The 14,750-nt window shown below is 44.4% G+C and overlaps 1 protein-coding gene across 3 annotated transcripts in view; it reads right to left on the bottom strand.

The window, feature by feature from the left end:
• Window positions 1–811: 811 nt before the first annotated feature.
• LOC147460589 (uncharacterized) overlaps window positions 812–14,750 on the bottom strand; it is a 92,690-nt gene continuing 78,751 nt past the window's right edge. For all 3 annotated transcript variants that reach the window (XM_086508045.1, XM_086508048.1, XM_086508052.1), the window contains 5 exons: window positions 9,706–9,765; window positions 2,907–3,152; window positions 2,055–2,165; window positions 1,770–1,946; window positions 812–1,539 (listed from right to left, as the gene is read on the bottom strand). In XM_086508045.1, coding sequence (XP_086364171.1) covers window positions 1,225–1,539; window positions 1,770–1,946; window positions 2,055–2,165; window positions 2,907–3,152; window positions 9,706–9,765 — 909 coding nt within the window. In that variant the 3' untranslated portion in view covers window positions 812–1,224. The remainder of the gene's footprint in view (window positions 1,540–1,769; window positions 1,947–2,054; window positions 2,166–2,906; window positions 3,153–9,705; window positions 9,766–14,750) is intronic.

Genomic DNA, 14,750 nt, shown 5'->3' with positions numbered 1-14,750 from the left:
CCCTTGGTTTCCACTTCATTGCCACCCTCTCGTTGACCTTGTAGGTCAGCCTGGCTACCCATAGATGTGGCCTTGTCCTTCTCCAAAAATCTATGAACTAATTTCACGGCTATATCGCTTCCACCACAACCCTCATTAGCATAGCCTTCAACATGGTGCCGCATGCCATCTTCGATTGCATATCCACATTGACAAGCTTTGATGCTTCGATGCTTCAATCTGCTCTTCTTTCACATTGCCGATCACCATACTCTCATACATACAACCAAGCAGCTTAAGTCTTACCAGCACAGGCTCATCAAATTATGTATGGTTGCCATAGGATGTCGACTCATCTACGCTACCCTCCTTGCTTGTCTCCCAAGAGCTTGAGCTCATATCTTCATGCAGACTCTGTATTTGCATACGCATCCTCTTGTTGCTCCACTTGATCACTATCTTGGCTTTGCGCATACTCCTCTTGCCATCTACAAATTGCCTACACTCTAGTACCTTTCCATTAGTAAGCTTCATGAAAACAAGCTCATTTACCTTTTCACTATGCTCTTGAGAGTTGACATTGGCTAGCTCTTTTGCACAGAGGTCCTCCTCTATAGAACGTTCATCCTCATTGACAAGCTCACCGCAAACATGCAGCAGGGCTTGAAAGTCCAAGGTCTTCTCCTCTAAGACCTTTTGCACGCCAAAAATTGCAGCTCTATGCATGCACTCCACATAGATTTCACATGCCTTTGAACCCCCTATGAACATGGGCTCAAAGATGCATAACATAGCCCTGCTGCCTTAAAAGTATCTCACAATGGCCTACATATACATAAGACAATGCTTAGTTAATGTCTCTCTTGTCTGCCATCATTAACTTTCCATGTGGCACTAAAGACAAGCTTCATCCAATAGTTCACTAAGGCCTTAATATAGGCCAAAAAACTATTGAATTTGCAACAACAGACTATACAAGTGTGAGATGCAAGTACATCACACATTACAAACGAATACAAACAGCCTTGTGGCCGGTAAATGGATTCTTCTGCCATAGAGCCGCCCAATATCAGGCACTTACTTGTAAATGGATTCTTCTACCATACAGGGGCCGACCAATGGACGCAACTCCACATGAAGATGGATGAGGTTGTTGAGAAATTTGTGAAGATGGGAAGTTAGGGGCTCCAGATGCAAGTAGGGATGATGATACATACAAGTTAAGCGTGGTTGGCATACTGCATGTCAAGATGATACCGTGAAAGCTTTCAAAGTTTTGAGCCTATCCTTCACAAAGCGTGTGTCTGGCATATACTTTCCGGGCACCACTTCCATTATGAATGCGTCGAGATCAAAGTCTTCATCACATTTAATCTTGTCCATATCCAGTTTCCTTCTGTACACTACCTCCAGTATCTCAGGCATTATACCTGCACTGCTTTCAACATCCTCCTCAACAGATGGAATCTGAATCTTGAAAAAGCTTTTGATACGATCAATTGCAGGAGCAAACATGCTTGAAAAGCTAACGTCCCAACCTTCATCCACAACTTCAATCCTCTGTAAAAATCAAGATCATTGAAGTCACAAGCATGCAGGTGCACTCACACGCAAGAACGTGTACACGTGCGCGCGCACACACACACACTCTCCAAATAATTAGCCCTCTGTGTGCATGCTCGCCCAAGTGTAAATTGCAAAATACGAGAGCGGGCATGCACATGCATGCATGCACTCGCACGAGCGCACACTTGCAAATCACACTCCGTGCAGTTTAAATGTAAGCAAACCTGTTGCAAAAACTGCAAGCGTATCTCCTCAGCTCGGATATCATTGCCGATCTCCTCCTCCATCCTTGCCCAGGACCGCCAACTTGGAGTATTTTGAGGGTCAACTCTTAAAGCATACTTGAAAAGCTCTCTGGCTGAGCCATAGTTTCCAACCTCTCCTTCCATTTTTGCCCAGGCCTTTCACAACATGTTGATTTGTTAGCACAATATTGTTACAAGACAAGAACAGTCTTGTAACAAAACCAATAAGACTCCAAGCTCTTGGCTTCTGAATTGGAAAATTACATGATATGTACGAGCCGCTTCTGCTGTTCTCGAATTTATAGATAAGGATTTTCTGAAATATTGCCGCGCCAATTCAATGTTCTTTTCCTTGTATTCCATCCAACCCCATGCCTGCAAAAGGTGTCAAAAAGTGTCATTAAAATTTCCGACATCCCTAAAAATATTTGGGACAAAAGGTGCAGATTCCAGGAATAACCAAGGAAAAAAGGAGTGAGAAAGCCCAGATACCCAAAAAAAAAGAGGATGCAGTATTTTTTTTCCCCGGATCAGCCAGATTTCCTTCTTGTTAAGATGCAGACAGGAAGTATGTATAGAATTTTGCAAGATTTTCAAACTATTTCCTTGTAATTTTTACTGGTTTTTCTTCCTCTTACCCTCATTCTGGATTTTCAACCTGCTCTAGGGTACCTTTCCTGCATATTACCCCCACACGCAAGCATGCACACACTATTTACACTTCTTTAAACTATTTGCTATGCAGGATCACTAAAGTTTCCGGACATTTGGACGATCATCAGACACTTTCAGAGGGAGTGGGCCTTCCTAGTTACCCTCAAGATGAGCTTGCAGGTTTCTTGCTCAGCAGCTGAAGTAATTGAAAAGTTAATGAGCATGAAAAATTTCCGCTTGATCATGTCTAGTTAAAAAGAAACATTAAAGAAAAACAGAGGCTATAAAAAATCAAGAAAATTTAGGCTAAATTGTTGCCTAATGAAACCATCAAACTTACAGATCTCACACAACTTTGATTGTAGCAAAAATTGTACTTCAAAAAAACTTTCTGTAATTTACATCAGGATTCCACCCCCCCCCCCCCCCCCCAATCAACACCGACATAATTAGGGTACTCACGTTCCAGATTGGCTGGTGCTTGGAGTCTTTGGAAGCAGCTAGCTTGAAAAGTTCACGAGCCCGTTCCGGATTGGATGAATCATATTCAAACAGGGCAAATGCTTGTAGGATGATAGCATCATATGGATTTAGCTCAATTCCCTGCTCGAACAGCTTCCTTGCCCAGTCTTTTTTGCTTTGGCTACATTCAAACAGTGCCCAAGCTTGCCATGCATACCGATTCCTCGGACTAGCTCTTACCCCTCTCTGTCAAATTTCAAAAAAATTATACCTTGATAACATTAGAAAGGTCTGAACTTCCAAAGTATAAGAAGGGGGACTAAACCACTGGCACAAAACACAATATAAAACCCTCCAAACGCACACCCACCTTCAGGACACCAAAACAACTCAAATGAGAACTGATCTTCCCCTATCATTTTTTCTGAAGTAATACAACATATGCCAAACATAAAGCTCAGGACAAATTGCAGCAGCAAATAAGCTGCAGAAGCTGGTGACATGCAGCTATGATACCAGGTCTGTCTCCTCTCATTGTACTCTGCAAAAATACTGTTAAACTTCATGAACACCACAGTGCAATTGTTGTTGTTATATGGGTTAAAGTAGAAAAAAAGAGTGCCTGCTGTCCTTGATGGTAGATGTTTTGAATGTTTTCAAACCGGGCATACTTTCAATACATGTCCTCAAAGAGCCTCGACGTCTTCAAAGCAACCTCCCGCTCCGACAACAGCTAGATCTTTAGGGCCACCTCCGGCTAAGAGAGCTCGCCTTGCCATTGAACTTGTACCTGATATTTATGGAATTAATCTGGAAAGTTCAAATGAATTGTGCAGAGCCTATGGCAAAGTCAACGGATTGAAAGCGATGATCTTTCTTGACCCCAAGCTTCAGAGAACTTCATCCATCCCAAATTCCTAAAGCAGATGGATTTTGACTATGATTCACAAGGAGGTGAACTTGAGGCCAAGCTAGCCATGAGTCAAACTCAGAAGGTGGTACCACTCATTAGTGCTCTTCCAGTGACCATACAGGGATACCATGGAAAAGCCAATTTCCACATCATGAAGTTGGGCAATTGCAACGTTCTCTTGGGCATGCCCTGGCACAACAAGAATGACGCGATACTCAAGATCAGGAACCATACAATTACCTTGATGTAGAAGGACAAGCCAGCCGTCCTCAAAATTCAGTTGTCCGATCAAAACCTGAATGAATTTTCACGTTGTTTTGTATTTAGATACTTTTAAACTTTGTCTAAGAAAGTACTTTTTGAAATGGATGGTGTCTGTTTTAAAGCTATCTCGGTGCCGATATGAGAATTGTTTGACTCTGGTTTTAATATTGGTTTTAATAATTGGTGATTTATTGCCGGGTGGACTAGTGGGAAATGTTGTTTGATAATGTCTAAACCTCAAAAGGACGCAGATTTGATGTCTCGGAGCGTTTCTTTGTATGCTTGAAAACCTTGGAACGATGCAGATTGGGTGTTAGGGAGCGTTTCGTTGTACATTGGAAAACTTTTGAACAACGCAAATGGGATGCCTTGGGACCATTAAGTTGTATGCTTGAAACCTCCAAGCAATGCAGGCTGTAGTCTGGGGAGCGCTTGGTTGTTTCAGTTATCTGAGCTCAAGGCCCATACCTTTCTAGATTATTTGCGGAGGGAGTGACGAGATAGTCAATGAGTAGCTTCATACCGCAGACTCTTTGTCTCGGAGGAGTGTTCAGTGGCGCTATTCATTGTGTCTTGTAACATCCTTATGTGAGCATTTCTGTTGCATTGTGATGTACCAACCACTGAATATTCCTAATTCGGCAAGATTGCCTGGGTATGTAATCTTAGTGCATTGAGACAACCATTCAAGATTAGTACATTCTGAGTGCAATGGCTAATTTTGCTACACCGGAATATCAAGAACTCTAATCTCGAACAAGAAAACTCATTATCCCTCGAAAGGACCCTCCGAAATTTTTGAGCTAGATTGAGTTGTTTTGCAGATCTATTGTAATCGCGGAAGATTACTCTTCAGTCACATAATGTTGATGATTACAAAAGAGTAATCGCGGACAATTACTATTCTGTCACAAATAGTTAACGTGTCGACCCACTAAAGACCGGAGCCAACAAGTAGATCCGGGCCGAGGGGCCTAAACCCCACAAGCTGTAGAAGAAGATGGAGTTCCCACCACCTTGCAAATCCTCGCCGAGTGGGGCAAACTATTAAAAGGGTTTTTGCCAACTTATGGAACCTTGTTCAATGGGAGCCCAAGTTCCTAGGGCATAAAGTCATTAAAATAAAACAGGACACACACACACACCCCCCAAAGGCCTGCGTATTTTGTGATGACGTGGGATCGCTGATAGTGCCACATAGCAGTGGTGTGGATTTCCGCATTTTGCGCTGCAACTTGATGCCATGGCAGTGCACGGAATTCTGTGTTTTTGTGCAGCCAGCTTTTCGACCAAATGCCTATGAGTTTGAAGCTTTTCACTGTAAACTACTTTTCATGGCCTAGGGCCTTTAAATATGCGCCAAGGGCTCATTCTCTGGCATGTTTCCCCATGTGGAAGTGTAGAGCAAGGAGTACCAGCTTGTACCGAGTTGAAGCAATATAAAGAAATACCGAAAGGAGTGCTCTCTTGGAGTGAAGCTCCCCCACTCCACGTCTCGTGTGTCATGCATCATGCATCTATTTCAATTTACTTGTTATTTGAAGTGCTTAAAGTCTGTTCCATCTGTTCTTTTCCAGTACATATAGTCCGCGCCATAATCATAGAAACGCCCATTTTTGGGCTTCCCGTCCCCACTTTTCCGTCCCTCCCTCTTTTTTACACTAAAAATCCATTTGAGCCCCGTCCCCTGACGTGTACCTTGTGACTATGGTCCATGCAGTGCTCTGTAAACGTCGAAGCACACGTGCCATACCATGTATCAGTTTTGCAAGTAGATAAAGCAATCAAACAAGAAGACTTCCACAAATAGAGACATTCTTGTAAGCTCTTCCAACATTGGTAGCTATCTATATTAGGTTGTCATAGCAACTCATGCAATAGCTCTTTCAAGTCTTCAAGTTCCTCCATGTAACTTTTATATTAGGCTATCATAGCGACTCATGCAGTAGCTCTTCAAAGCCTTCAAGCTCCCCCACGTTTCTCTATCCACACCTATGAAAAATTTCTTCTTGAAATAGGATGGAATGATCTTGTAGACTCCTTGTCAATGCATGCCTATATTGGCAAATGCAAAAATAATATAGCACAAAGTCGATGAACATTACATGTCCGATTGTTGAAAATACCATATTGCGAAAAGATACATCACCACGAAGAGCACTAGCTGCATGTATTAGTGCTTCTTCCATAAGATGAGGTTGAGACAGAAAACAGCCAAGAATTGCATAGAGGCTGTTTTCATTTTCGACCTCATCTTATTTTAGAAGCCATGAACTCATTGAAACTAATACATGCAGCTAGTGTTCTTCATGGCAACATTTCTTTCCGCAATATGGTCTTGTCTACAAGAGGACATAAAATGTTTGTCGATTTTGGTGGATGTCTCATAGGTGTGGATGAAAATATTTTCTTGGAGGAGCTTGAAGGCTTTTGAAGAGCTATTGCATGAGTTGCTATGACATCCTAATATAGAAGCAAGAAAACTAGTCTACAAGGAAGAAGACCCTTTCCCTTTACACCACCGGAAAACGAGCCCTCATCCTATAACCCTCGATTGAGGCAGATTCATCGTTTGTCACGAGGAAGAGGTTAGTGCTATGCACATTCCCCATGGACCCCATTTTCTTGAGTGATGACCTCACCCTAATACATGAGCTCATAAATGCCACGTCTCTTATAGGCCCCCATGGAGGGCAAGAGAGCTCATCGTAAATGGCAAGGCCATCCAATAGGGACTCGTGGCCTATGAGACACCATACCCAAAGATACAAATGCAAAGCACTGCAGTGGTTCCCTATGGACACATCGAGGACACCTTGAGGAGGTGATGGAGGACAATAGAGACATCATTCCACTTACAGAGACACATGAGAGCCTGGAAAGGGGATACCAAGAATAAACGGCTCTGTTTGGGATTGTCTCATCGGATGTATATGTGAAAAAACACTTCCGAGGGCTGAGAAGCAGCCAAAGCTACATGGGAGAATACAGGTCCACTTTCAGTGGATTTGAGTACAGCTTTATGAGGGCCCCACACTAAAACACTCAGGTAGCACTACACACTCTAGGGCACATGAAATGATGATGAGTGCAAAGAGTTGTACAGATGACTCCATACACAGTGCATACTAGTTGAGACCAATGAGTGTAGGCTCACAGACTCTCACCCGTCGTAAATAGTGGGAGTTCCAGGGGGCCCAAGAGCTCATGTTGTACCACCTACTCATGAGCCGCAATTCAACTGTGGGATGGCACCGACTATGGGTCTAGCAAGTCCCACCCATCCGTCCCGCAGAATTGCCTAGCTACAAGCAAAAAGACTCAATCAAGTACCTGGACAACCAAAAATTCAAGAGCCTCCAAACCCACGCCCGGCCACATCCACTTTCGAGAGTGGAGAAGACTATCCCCGGCATGGAGCATGGCCGCTCCACATATCACAAAAGCATGTAGAGTGAGCATTTGATATACGCCTTAGGCAACTTGGCGACATTCATTGCCTTGCTCTTTAGTGGAGGTCTAGTAGAGGGATCACCAAGAGAATGGACTAGGCACAAGAAGTCCAAAGACACTCGTGACCCGAGCAACTACAGGACCATCATGATTGACCACAAACCGGTTTCAAATGAGCCTTCTCTACCATTATCCAAATCTTCACTCTACATTGCCTAATCAAAGGCACGAAAGGGAGGACTACATTGCTACTTTGTGAATTTCAGCAAAGCCTTCGACACAGTCCCTCGAGACCGACTTTCCTAGTGCCCTGGGATTTACTCTCGCTACGTGCAAGTGACACAAAGTGTGTTGCCCAAGAGACACCTCCTCAGAGCCCAATGCTAGCACTATTGGTGTGAACCAAGGGTGCCCACTCTCACCTCCTTTGTTTTGCCTCGACAGCGACGAGATATCAGAGTACATTCCTCGAGTAGGAGGTGCCATCATGGATCCAACAGGTGCTTCAGTTCATATTACGGTATATGTTGATGGTATTGTCTTGGTCTCTGAGTCACAGGAGGGACTGGAGCTCCATTTACACGCCTTGGATGAGTTTTGGTCCCAGAGAGAATTTACAGTGAACCTCAGGAAGACCAAGGTTCTGATTTTACATACATCCAGACAGATGATGAGTGAGCCCTATTCACACTAGCTGGAGGGTGAGTCAAGACAGTAGACTGATATGTATACCTTGGGATTACTTTCACAACCATCACAAGCCGCTTCTCCATGGCGAGCACAGCCAAAGAGCGACTCAGTAGAGGGTATGCTACGCTAGCAATGCTAGACCACTGTTGCCACCAGACACACTTCCAAAAGCCCGGCACAAAGGGGTGGTCTTTTGAAACCCTCGTTACCCCTTCCATCATGTATGCAGTAGCAGTCTGGGCACCTAGACTTACAGTTTTATAAGAAAACAAAGGTTGAGATGCCACAAGTAACAATGATCTCCCACATCATACGCAGAAAACCCTCCATCGCAGACGACATCATCAGAGCAGAGCTAAGAGGCTCTCTTTCAGACTATATGCTTCATCCAGAGATCGGCAAAGCTACTGCAGGACAGACTCATACAAAGCTCTTGAGGCATCTAGGCAGTTGGCAGAGGCAGGTGAGAGTATTTTCACAGATGACACAGTGGTTCAGGAATCAGCACATATGGCCTGGATATAGAGCAGCTCCAACCACTTTAATACGAACCAGACTCACCAGCTCCTCCCATGATAAGTGTGAAAGAGGTCTGCTCTCCCACCTGATGAGAATGCTGATCCACAACTCAGAGTTTCCCCAAGGATCTCACTACATGAATAGGGTCCCAACCATACAAATGAACGGGATGACTCAAGAAGAATGTAAATAAACACCAACCAAGCATGAGTACCATCTGTGACTTAATGTGAATCTACTGCAAACAACATGCAACCAAAGTAAGCACCACTGCGAGTGTAGGTGACGCCAAAAAGAGCCCCATCAGCCATCGTGGAAATGCAGCCAAGGAGGGGGAATCTCTTCCTCAATCTCTGCAACTTGAGCATGAATCCCTCTATGTAGAGAAAACTCATTGGCAAGGAGCTGTGCATCAAAACAGCAGTATTATAAAAAGCGGCCAAGGTTTTTGTTTCTTTTCCGTTCTTGTTCCCCATTTCCTTGTTTCCCATATCTACAATGCTGTAGGCTGTCAGTTCCAAACCCAATCAGTATGTCTCTTCTTCCCCAATGGGCGACCTTAGAGTCGCGAACAGAGGAGTTCCAGATCGATGGCTGATGCTCAAGACTCCTCAGATCTCCTGGGCATCTGTCTGAGGAGGCTTTTCCTCATTTTCAGTCATCCTCCATCGGCACCATCTAAAGGGTGAGAGCGAGAAAAAGACAAAGGAACATCTGTAAAAATACATCTTATGGCTGTATCCTTTGGTATGTCGTCAAGTTCCATTTCCTTGTACCTTCCTGCACAAATTCTTGGTTTCTCTGGCAATTACTATGGTGCTTTTCTTTTATATGTATGATTTCAAGGATCTTGTCCTTTCATTTCTTGCTTGCGAGGAAATTCTCATGCATGAAAAAACGCAAAAAGCTCACCTTTGAAACCTTCATAATCCAAACTAGCATGTAATCAAAGGAAAATACCTGGAAAAGGTACCGCGCTGTCGAAACATTACCATTCTCTGCCTCCAGGAGAGCCCAAGCCTGCAGGATAGAGGTTCTAATAAGTTACATTCGCAGTCATGCTCTGCGTGTGTGTGTGTGTCCTCTGATATCGAGGAAAATTTAATAGACATAAAGGACAGTACAAAAGAGAACTGAAAATCATAGGTGGATGCCTAGATGAGAAAGAGAAAAAGGATCTTAACATCTACAAAAGCACGCTGGCCTGTGAGACAATCAAATGATAAACATTCCACACTGTTATCTTTCATTGAAAACATACATGAGTACTGGTACCATCTCTGTCGACCCTGTCACCAGCACTATTGATGACACTAATGCTATAAATATGCAAGAAGCCTGCTGCCTCACACACCTTGCCCAACAGAGAGAGAGAGAGAGAAAGAAAGAAAGAAAGAAAGAAAGAAAGATTTTTAACGTCTATGTCAGGCCGAAATCGGCCTATGAGACAAATCAAATGTACATGGTGTGTATGTCATCCGTCTATCGGAAAGACAAATGAAACAAAAACTGATACAAAACTGAACTGAGTGTAGGTAGTGGGGTAGAGAGAGAGAGAGAGAGAGAGAGAGAGAGAGAAATGAACTAAAATGAAATGTTATATTAACGTATTCTTCAAAAGGCCAAAATGACCTATGAGACCAGAGCGTTACAATGTGGTGAATCTGATACAAAGTCAAAGTAACAAAACGAAATGACAAAATGATAAAATAAAGGTACTATGGGATCCTAAACTGGTAGGTGTGAACTAAGCAGCTAGCTGGGATAGCTAAATCACAAGTCACAAGAGATCCAGCATCGGTCGCTGGCGGATCTCATCGATCTCCTCCATGGTCAGCAGTCTGACCGGGCGTCGTGCATATCGGGCCAAAGTGATCCGAATCCTCTGATGTAGCCTCCGTCGATGCTGTGTAGTCCTCCGTAGTCATGGGGGTCTGGATCTCCCCAGCTCAGCCGCTCGTTCGATTAGTGTGCCTCTGGTGTGAGGCGACAAAATCTGATGTGGTAGTAGCTCCCTTGGGTGTCCAATGTCTGCTCTAAAGAAGTCTATGATGTGTCTCTGAGACTGGATAGCCTCTCCTCAGTAGAGGGTATGCTACGCTAGCCAAGTAAGCTCGTTTCTTCCGTCGCACAAGGCGTCGGGAAGCAATCCGAGATTATCTGTAAGTGATGACTCCTAAAAGAAGATCCCTCAGAAGCTGGGCTCTCATCTCTCTGCACTCCTCATCATACCAGCTATCCTGGGGCATGCTCCCAGAATACTGCCTCCAACCCGGCTGAGTGTGTGAGTATGCCTCTGATGCTGCACCATGGAGTGTCTCAGTCAGTAAAGTGGTGCACTCCTCTAACTGAGAGGCCAGGACCAGCTGTGCATAGACGGCTACAGATCTCCTCTATATAAACTGAGTCAATCTCTGGTGTAAATGTATAACGGGTATGTGACCTACCTCCTGATGTCTGGGCTGTACTATACTGAAATGAAACAGAAAATGTCAACAGTGCATGATCCACTGCTACACCCACTGTTCTGGCTCCCACTATGAAATCCTGAATACAAGGAATAAAGCTCGGTTGTGCCATAACATAGTCCACTGTACTGACCCCGTGTCTGTGTGGAAAGCATGTGAAAACGGCTGCTCCAGGAAATCGCTGTAAGCCATTAAGTATGGCTGACCCATGTGCAGTCGTCATCTCCGTGAGGTATCTCCCATACTCTGTCTGCTCTCTGTCATGTGAGCATCTGTCAAGCCCCAACTCACCCACATCCAGCTCTCTAAGCATCTCATCTGAAGTGTCGTAGAAGACTGTCTGAGAGTTGCCCATTCGGGCATTGAAGTCCCCTAGGAGGATGATATCACCATCCCTAGAAAACTCCCATAAAGAATCATCTAGTATAGAGAAAGGCGACTGTCCCCTGGATGCAGCATATACTGATGTACTGGGGGGAAGTAACATATGACAATGTATAGAAATCGGCCTGTGTTAGCTCTTAGCCTCACCCACATGTATCTAGCATGATCATCTCTCCGTACAATATGTAGTAGTGGCTGTAACTCCTCCCTAAATAGCACTGCTACTCCTCCTGAACCTCTACTCCCATGCTCAGATCTCACGACTGTTCTGTGGGCCGTCTCCCATTTGCATCCCACCACATGTGGCATAAGCTGTTCGGGGGCCTGATGCGTCTCTGAGAAGAAAACAATGTCCCCGTCTCTGAAACTGTCCTCAAAGGCACCAACGTCCAACCTCATAGATCCATTACAGTTCCAAGTAGCCATCTTCAGTGTGGTCCCATAGGTCTCACACCGTCATGTAGAGCGCCGCTCTACAATCACCACCCGACCATCTCTGTAAAAGGCTATCTTTCCCTTCTCCCTTGCCGCCGTAATCTCTGGCATTACCTCTCTCATATGCGCAAGCTGTGAGAGAGTGAGATCATCACCGAGAAAAATACATGTCTTCTTGAGAGTAGGTCTCTTTCTCAAGAATTCCTTCTTCTCTTCCAAGAAGGGGAAGCGTAGTATGAGGGCTCTCCCTTTCGAAGATTCTCTCGGGCCATCACTCTTCTTGCCCACTCTCCATGCCTTTGTGCGTGAAGGCTTGTCCACCCCCATCATGGATGAGGCTTGTGACCTCTTTTTCCCCACTGTTTATGTCCTTGAGGCCGGTCACCCTCACATGTAGAGCCCGCATCCTCCGCCTTTGTTCCTCTTCGAGGGTCATGTTAATAAGAGTGGGTGTACAAGGAGCTTCCTTACCTTTCCCTTTCTTGGCAACCTCAATCCATTTTTCTGCCTCCTCTACTTTCTTTTGTGTTGCTGAGATGACCGCGGCCCATGACTTCTTCTCCTCACCTTCCTCGATAACCCGTATTTCTTCTCTCATGGGATTCAATGGATGGCTGAATTTCGCCTTCATCGAGCTGCCCACTTTTTGCTTGTAGATTTCGGATGATGGAATCTTGGATGACCACTTTCTACTCGAGCGAAGCGATCCTCCTACACATGCCATCTCTTTCTTTCGGTCCATCTTTAAGGAATAGTGCTCCTCTCCTTCCTCCACTCTTCAACTTTGTTTCTCCATTCTCTCATTTCCTTCTCTATTGCCAACATCCTTTTCCCTATCCGCATGAAAGAGGCTTTGTGCGTGGCCGACGAGGGATGCGTCTTCTTACACGTAGGGGAAGCCGTTGGCACTTCTTCGACACTTCCCATGATTGAGATAGAGAGAGAGAGAGAGAGAGAGAGAGAGAGAGAGAGAGAGAGAGAGAGAGAGCGAGCGAGAGAGAGAGAAGAAGAAGAAGAAGAAGAGAGTTTAAAACAACAAAAAAATGTAAGAAACCCTAAAAGACAGCAAGAACACTTGTGAAACCGTAAAAAACAACAAAACACAGATTTGAAACCCTAAAAAACAGTAAGAAACGGTGACGAAACCCTTAAAAGCAGCAAAAACAGTAACGAAACCCTAAAAAACAGCAAAAAACAGCTTCGAAACCCTAAAAGCAGCAAAAAAATAGTGACAAAACCCTAAAAACAGCAAAGGCGAAGTGGCGAAACCCTAAAAACAGTGAGAGACCCATGAGAGAGAGAGAGAGAGAGAGAGAGAGAGAGAGAGAGAGAGAGATACCATATTAGATTGTAGAGATATGGACAACTTGAAAGAGTGAGAGACCCATGAGAGAGAGAGAGAGAGAGAGAGAGAGAGAGAGAGAGAGACGAAGAAGAAGAGTATTTTAACATTGTGATGAATCTACAGGCCATATTGACCTATGAGACTAGAGAGTTACATCATAGTGAATCTGATACAAGGTTTGGATAGAGAGAGAGAGAAAAATGAAATGAAATGAAACATTATATTAACGTCATCTAAAGGCCATATTGACCTGTGAAACCAAAGAGTTACATCATGGTGAATCTGATACAAGGTCTGGATAACACGAGAGAGAGAGAGAGAGAGAGAGAGAGAGAGAGAGAGAGAGAGAGAGAGATTTGATTTGGTATTAAGGTCCGCGGGGGCCCAGAAATGACCCATGGGACCTCAAAGTGATACATAGTCTCCCCTCACGGGGGTGTATGGTGTGTGTTGTTCTCTTTTTGTGTTCCTATGAGTGTCTTTTGATGCTCAAGTATGCGGGTGAGGTATGTTCCGAGAGTTGTAGGGGAGGGGTCTGTCTTGGATAATAGATCCGCAAAGGTAGAACAACCGCTTAGGAGTGGTTGAAAATTAGCCTGGATGTGAGCATATTCTGGGCATTCCAATGTCACATGTGCTTCATCTTCGAGAGCTTGCATTGTACATGATGTGCATATCCGTTTAGAAGCATCAATTTTCAGCCAGCCCTCTGTTTCTATTTTGAGCATATGTGACCTTGTGCGCATCAAAGAAATGGCTCTTTGTGCCATGTGGGGCATGGGTGTTCGTATGTGGGCCTGGGCTTCAATTGGGTTTGTTCTATAGCCTACCCAATACTTTGTATTGACATGCTTGCAGTAGTATTCAAATTTCGAGCGGTGTTGCGTTGTCTTCCACTTGGTGTGGAGGCTATTTAGTAATGCAATGTCAAAATTCAGCATGTGTTCTCCCTCCTTGCCCTCCTCAATAAGCATGTCCACATATGCCTCTACATTCCATTTAGCGAACCATTTATTAATGTCCTGTATGAGGCTCGATGACAGAAATTTGCTTTTCTTTGTCTTTTGTGGCGCACATCCCATTTCCTATGCAATGCGGGGGATTCGAGTAGTAGGCATCGCTTTGACCTTCATGATATACGTGTACATTCTTTTCAATGCTTTCATTTCTAGTGGTCTCTTGCCTGTCTCCAAGAGTAGCACGGAGTATGGTGTCGTCTTTTTGACCCCCATGTGTCTACATAGAAACTTTTTCTGAATTTTTTCATGTGTGGGCTGAAATGCTTGCTCCCCAGATTTCCACTACGTAGAGGATGGCTTGCACCACGCATGTCTCAAAAATGGTCGCTTTTATCTCCCATCTTTTTATGCTCC

The sequence above is a fragment of the Adiantum capillus-veneris genome, chromosome 3, assembly GCF_014529385.1.
Source record: "Adiantum capillus-veneris isolate H3 chromosome 3, ASM1452938v2, whole genome shotgun sequence".
NCBI lineage: Eukaryota > Viridiplantae > Streptophyta > Polypodiopsida > Polypodiales > Pteridaceae > Adiantum > Adiantum capillus-veneris.
Note: the sequence above shows the minus strand (reverse complement) of the source record. Positions and strands in the feature narration are given on the sequence as shown.